Source organism: Cynara cardunculus, assembly GCF_001531365.2.
Source record: "Cynara cardunculus var. scolymus isolate 2C chromosome LG 3, CcrdV1, whole genome shotgun sequence".
In the NCBI taxonomy this organism is placed as follows: domain Eukaryota; kingdom Viridiplantae; phylum Streptophyta; class Magnoliopsida; order Asterales; family Asteraceae; genus Cynara; species Cynara cardunculus.
Genome location: NC_037530.1, coordinates 3,818,768 through 3,826,201, shown reverse-complemented (window position 1 = coordinate 3,826,201; position 7,434 = coordinate 3,818,768). Strand labels below are relative to the sequence as shown.

Below are 7,434 nucleotides of genomic sequence, written 5' to 3'. Positions count from 1 at the left end.
ATCTGGGATGACCCTTTGAGCTTCAAACCTGAAAGATTTGTGGGATCGAAGTTGAGTTATAAAGGCAATGACTTTGAATTCCTACCATTTGGATCAGGAAGAAAAATGTGTCCAGGAGAAGCCATGGCTTCCAAGATTGTGCTCCTAACGGTTGCTGCTTTGATCTTGAACTTCGACTGGATCCTTCCTGATGACACGAATCCGAACGAGATTGACATGGAAGAGGAAATGGATATTGCTATGCACAAGAAACAACCGTTGCGTGTAATTCTCAAGTATCGTAAGCAAGCCGAGAATTGACACCGACAGCTTCGTCATTTCCGGTCTGTAAGTTGTAATATTGTAATTAATAAGATGCGGGGTGTCTTTAATTTCTGTTATTTATATTTAAGTTTTTATTACGTTACGATAATTTAATTTATAAAAAAAAAATTAAGGATGAAATCGGGTGGGATCACTCTTCCACTTAAAAAAGTATTTATAGTGTCAACTACTCTTGTTCGCTAGCTTCTTTTCGTCAAGATTCTTCTAGAATCGTTTTAAAATTAGCTTACTATTTAAATCTGGATAAAATTGTTGTCTTAAATTATATATGTCATTTTATTAATCAGATATATAAATTATCTGAGTGAGAATAAAATTTAAATTAAATTAATTTAAAATAAAAAATCTGATATATCTTAATTTTATTAATAAAAAATATATTTTTATTTTTTTAAATCAAACATTTATGAGAGGAATCAAAAAGACAATCAAATAAAGTGGAAGTGCCTCAAACCTCAAATAACCATACTTTTGTAAAACAACTTATCCCCTCTCTAGGAAGTGCCTCAAACCTAAGTCAAACTCCGACCGAAACACGATGACTTCTTGTCAAAACTGCCACATCGATTTCACGCTGATTCACTCATTCGATCTCCGTTTTCATTCATTACATCATTTCCAAGAGAAGATATGGAACATTGTTCGATGAATCATACTACCTCAAGAGTAGCTTACAACCTCAGTTTGTTACATTTAATACTGAACTGGTCCAAACCCCCAATTTAATCAGTTTGTTATATCTGATATTTTCTATTTAATAAAAGATATTACATACATTGTTAACTTAATACATTCTTCACTTCTTATGGACAATGACTATCCACCTTAATTTCCTCATCAAAATAAAAGGAAAGATTTCACATGTTTTTGTTTTTGAAAAATTTCATACGGTAGAAGTACATATAGCATTTGGTAAACAAGAGGTACATATAGTTATGCACGATGTACAACTATTGTAGCACAATGAGGAAAATAATTGGGTTATTTATAGAGCGATCGAAAAGTGTTCATTTCCCTTAATATTCACTTGTCAACAAAAAAACAAATTTTCCATTTATTGAAAATACAACCTTTTGTGCATAGTGTCCAAGCTGTAAAGCACAAATCGGATGTTATAAATTTACAATAATTTGGTGTTTAATAAATTGTTGCACATAATAACGTTTTAATAGACTAAAATCTTACCCGATAAGTAAGTGATATGATTGAATTTTACTAGTAAACGTTTACTATGTAAGTTTTTGATAAACGACTTTTATTCAATAAATATTTGAAAAAAAAAAACTGCCCCTAAATCTTTATCATATTCTAAAAGGGTGTTTTGGATTACTTATTTAAAACAACTTATGTTTTTTTTTTGTAAAAGTGTTTATTAATTTATGTGGTATCAAACTGGAGTTAAATAAAACAAGATTAAAATTGTAAACTGGTAATAAACAGTTTTTCATAAGTCAGGAATGATTAACTTATAAAAACAGCTTATTACCGGTTTAACACTGATATAAACAATTTTTTTTTATCCAAACATCAAAAAATAGCTTATCATCAATATCAATATAAATTAAAAAACAACTTTTACAAACAATCCAAACTTTCCTAAATAAGGAAATATCTCTAACATATGGAATTACGAATCATTTTTCCGGGGATAACGCAACTTTGCAAAAACAAGACGAAGGGCATCAGAATTATGTACCCACACACGCACTTTCTTTATATTTCGTCTGAATTTTAGCTTCACGCTCTTTTTTTCCAACGCGCCACTAAGTACCGTCAACATATGCACGATCTTCGCCAACACGCGCTCAATTCGCGTGGTTGTGAACTCTGATTATTAAACACTTGTCATCTGCCACCGGCACGGCCAGCTGCGTGTTCTGTTCAACAAATCACATGTGTTTGCTGAATAAAGTATCACTAAATTAAAGATCGGTCCTTCCATTTTTAGTTAGTACGAATTTAGCCCCTCTCTAACTAAAATGTAACACCTAAGTAATAATCGATTAGATTGATTAATACCACCGATCATTTCAATAAGTATCTCAATTAATTGGTTTATTTCATTTGTAGTAACGAGTGAGTTTGTAAATGAAACCACCTCCACATTTACATTTAAAAAATAAGTAAAATAGTAAGTTTGTAAAAGAAAATTGTAACAATAAATGTATATTTTTTATATATAGCAATTAACGATTTACACATTTTGTAGGTTTAAATTTCATATTATTTTTGTTAATTTGTGATTATAGTAAAATATTTACAAGTTACAACGTGATTCTCATTCGTAAATTTTCTTTTTTGTTTTCGAAAGTGTTGAGTATAAGGGGCTGTTATAACAGTTGTTGAATGGTTTGATGCAGAATGATTAAGTTGTCAAAATGTTTAAGAGGTTCTTATGATATAATGCAAAATGAAATATAATTATTTGGTAATTATTTACAATGAAATTAGGACGCTAAATGGTTAAAAGATGCTCATGATACAAAACCATTAAAAGACATATTTTTTTTTTTGATAAACAAGATTTACCTCTTAACGATTCAGAGGTTGTCTATTAATGGAACTATTAAGAGGTAAATAAATAACTCTTAATAGATACAAAATCATTCAAATCAATCTCAATCATTTATAGTCGTTTTCACAAATGTTTCAAATTGATTGGGTTGTATTAATTAGGTAGTTTGCAAAAGAACGAGACTGTAGGGACTAAACCTTCTAAAACTATAAGCTTATAGACGTTATTGTAAATTCAAACATTTATTGTGTACCGCGATACACCATACCGTTTCTCCCACCACTTTTTCTTTTTGTTTATCATCATCATCCCTTGATGCTCACTGCTCATTTTCTCTCTCTCTAAACTTTTTTTTCTCTCTCTAGCACGGTTAACCGGAAAACATACAGCAATGGCGAAAATGATGATGATGTTGGCACTATGCGTGCTCCTGCCGGCGGTGATTAACGCCGGTCGTCCGATGTCCCGTCCTTTCCGATTAGAAGGCAGAGTATACTGCGATACTTGTCGTGCTGGTTTCGAGACTTCCGCCACCACATACATTCCCCGTATGTTTCTCCATCTGCTTAACTCCATCTTTTGTTTCATTGTTTTGTTAATAAATCACACAAATAGGATGATTAGTACACAAGGCAAAGGATTGTGTGAGAAGTAAGAGGGATCTGGCCTCTTGGTCACCTTTAATCTCAAATCCGTCCGTGAATCACCTATACGGGGATTGTTACAGTGTTATCTCGATGCTTCTCGTCTTAATGTCCACCTAAGGATTGAGATCCTTCTAACGCCTCTCACCGGAACCCAACCGTAGTAAACAATAGTAATTTATACCATTTTTTTTGGTTTATTTATCAAAATAATTAGTAGATCCGTATATACTAAGCTGTATATTGTTAAGGTTTTAGTAGATCTGAACTTGGATTGGTGTTTCTTAGATGTAATCCCTGCTTTTAGAGCTCATTCTCTTAAGAAATTTTATGAAAACAGATATTAAGCTGCAAATGTAAAGTGAGGTTCTGAACATAGTACTAAAATATTGATTTACATTTGAATTGTCCTCATCATACTAAATCGCGTAAATAAGAAAATAAATAAATACACGTTAATTTTAAAAAGAAGAAGTGTCGGCATAATAGATGTTGATTTTCTCATTTTAGTGTTATAAAAAATTTGGACCTTTTTTTCCCCTTTTCTTCGTAATTCTCATTCTCATTTTATTCCTACATTATCTCGTGAAAAATGAAAATGTATTGCATTTGATACTTTTTTCTCATCAATACCCACCATGGATCAAGGAACTAGGGTTCCAAGAGCTGTAAGGGTATGCACTAGGAGCTAGGGTTTCAAGGGCTCTAAGGATCACAATGACCTGGGAAATTTAGATTATTTTTTATCTGATGCACTTTTTTAGTTTTCTTCGGTTTACAAGTTATTGGAAATCAGATTGTGCAGTTTTTTATGCTTGAAAATCTATTAACTATTAGCAAAGGTTTCTTATTTGTATACGAGTAACTTAACTCATGACTAATATATTATATTATGAAATTATGATTTGGAAATGACACAGTTTCAAAAGCAAGCTACAAACTATATATGCTCACAGAGGGAACGTTGGTCGTCCTGAGTATGCATCTAAGATGGAAAGCGCTCCCCATTCCCCCAACTCCACAAAGCAAAATGTCACCATCAATGGAGTTACCCCCATTGTATGTGAGGGGAACTGAACTGATCTAATCATCCATTGGATGTTGGATTTTGCCAACCGATCCGATCCAATCGAATGGATGTTTGGAGCAATTCAGTTCCACCCATTGGATATTTTTATTGGATATTCGACCGGATCGGATTGGATCTGGCCAATCTTTAATTGGATTGGATCCATCTGACATCCAATGGATGATCAGATCGAATTCATACTGTGTTAATTCAATCCAATTTTCCATCAATCAGAAAAAAATGATTAATCACTTTTAACATGTGTTTAAACCAACACAAGCGAGACTAAAAATTCAAAACCAACACAAAACAAATTCCAATTTAAGCAAACTGAAAACAAATTAATTGAATGATAGTTGGATGGATAACTCGATGGTTAATTGGATGTTGGTCGGTTTTGGACTGTCGTTCTTGACTTATCCAAATTGGATGTTGAAATTTTCAATCTGATCCAATTATGATTGGTCGGTTCCAATTGGATTGGTTGACTTTCTGCACACCCCTAATGGGTCTTTTACCAACTTTGTCGAACACCTGCCTCTTAAAGTTGCGTTCATGTCATTATTGCAAGATGGAATGCCAGACTGATGCTTAAGCTATCACTATTGATTTTTATCGGTGTTATTTTGTTACATTTATTGATTTAACTTCATCCTTGTGTAATTTTTCTATTTACAGTTTATTGATTGTAAAAATATTTATTACAAAAGTTGGCTCAAAGAATGGTTGTCTTCTTTTGATTTATGCAACAAATAAAACCGGCGATATTGGTAACAGCCGTAACAGGAATGGTTCCATTTGTTGCATAATTCGGTAAAAATGAACAACCATTCTTTTGAGCCAATTCTTGTAATAGATATTTATAGAGGTCAAACTTAATTAAATAATTGACGTAGCAAAACTACACCGATAGAAATCAATATAAATAGCTTAACGATAACTCTTTTATTCCTCGTGGTATTGACGTGAACGCAACTTTATTAGTTGAGTGTTTATCATCTTTCAAGCTGATCAAATATATAGGTTACTCCATTGATGACACTTTTTTCATGAAGCAAGGGTAACAAGGATGGGTTTCCATCTTAGAGTAATATGCAAGGAGACCAATATTCCTCTTTTGAGCATAGATATGTTAGCTTGCCTTTGTAAAAATGTGTCATTATTAAATCAGAGGGAGTTCATGGAGTAATAGTTTAATCATGAGTTAAGTTGCTCATATAGAAATAAGAAACTTCTACTACATCCGTAGTCATTAGATTTCCAAGCAAAAAAAAAATACACAATTTGATTAGTTACTTAAAAGTGCATTAGATTGAAAAAACCATATGAATCTCGCAATACAGATGGTTGTAATGCTCAGAGCTTTTGGAACCCTTGCTCCTCGGTCCATATATAGTTGGTAGGGGTGGATGAGAAAAATATCAAATGCAACAAGTTTCTATTCAAGAGATGTGGTCCAAAATTTTTAAAAGACTCTAAATTGAGAGTAAACCAACATCTATCGTTCCGACACATCTTTTCTTCTTTTACGAGAGACATGGTATGTACGTTTAACCAAGGAGGCACATGCTAGATAAGGGGAAGTAGTAGTTTAAAGAATGTGGTTTTTGATTGCATAAAGGTTTGAGAACCGAGGTGGGCGATGTTATTGTTTGTTATCTCGATATAATTCCCTAGAGGAAATTATGAGCATTTGCCAACATGCATTGGTTCATATATAGGTGCTACGGTTAGGGTGGAATGCAAGGATAAGGAACAGAAACTTCTGTATAGCATGGATGGAACAACCGACTCGACCGGAACATACCACATTCTTGTGAACGAAGAACATGGAGCAGACGAGATCTGTGATGTGGTTCTTGTGAGCAGCCCAATGGGTGGGTGCATGACGGCTGACCCAAGCCGTAACCGTGCCCGTGTTGTTCTCACCTCCTACAATGGGATTGTCTCCGACAAGCGTTTTGCCAATGCCATGGGTTTCATGAGGGATGAGATCATGTCCGGTTGCACAACACTTCTCCAATCACTCATGGAAGAAGAGAATTAGATTTGAGAAAAATGTTGCCAGAAATTGATATATTATCTACATATTTATTATTTGTGGTGGAATTGAACTCTAATATTTGAACTTCGAAGTATTCTTTTGTTTGTAGTTTATATGGACTATGGAGATTACTGTGTGTGTGGGGTGATTGGTATGAACCACTTGTGTTTATGGCTGCATCCTATAGACCTCAAATATTATTCCTTTCTTAAGTTTTAGTGGCTGCTTGCTAATGCTTGCTTGATAAGCTGCTTATCGGGTTATTTTACCTTATCGAATGAACATGATGAGGATTGAAAATCTTACCTGTTAAGAACGATGACAAGGACCGAGAGTCTTATCTGGTAAGTGATTAACAACTTTTTACCTGATAAGGGCTTATTGGATAAAATTGTTGCATAGATGTCATTTTAATAGATCAAGGTCTTGTTCGATAAGTTGAGTGAAAGTGTTTGAATGGTAAAGCATTTATTGGGTAAGAGTTGGATTAAAGTTTATGAATTTGATGATTCTTGATTGGTATAATGTGTTATAGGGTTTGGACCAGCTGATCTGACGTTCATCAACCTTGTGTTCACATAACTTTGTATATATTAACAAATTAAGTGTTCGGGATTGCTTATTTGAAACAAATTATGCTTTTCTGAAAACTCTTTATCAATTTATTATAAGTTAGAATGGTTTAACTTTTTCAAAAACTATTTATTACCGGTTTGGCACCGGTATAAGTTGTTTATCCAAACACTCAAAAGTGCTTATTGTCGGTGTCAGACCGAAATAAGTCAATAAGTTGTTTTTATAAGCTATCCCAAACACCCCTGATCGATGGAAGTGTTCA

The 7,434-nt window shown here is 33.5% G+C and overlaps 1 protein-coding gene and 1 pseudogene across 1 annotated transcript; both read left to right on the top strand.

Moving 5' to 3' along the window:
- Positions 1–410, top strand: part of LOC112508753 — a 2,248-nt pseudogene extending 1,838 nt beyond the window's left edge.
- Positions 411–3,121: 2,711 nt separating this feature from the next.
- LOC112508754 (protein DOWNSTREAM OF FLC-like) lies at positions 3,122–6,775 on the top strand. The gene is made up of 2 exons (XM_025113493.1): positions 3,122–3,387; positions 6,274–6,775. Exons 1-2 carry the CDS (start codon positions 3,231–3,233, stop codon positions 6,597–6,599), a joined length of 483 nt encoding a protein of 160 aa, XP_024969261.1. The 5' UTR covers positions 3,122–3,230; the 3' UTR covers positions 6,600–6,775.
- Positions 6,776–7,434: the final 659 nt, after the last annotated feature.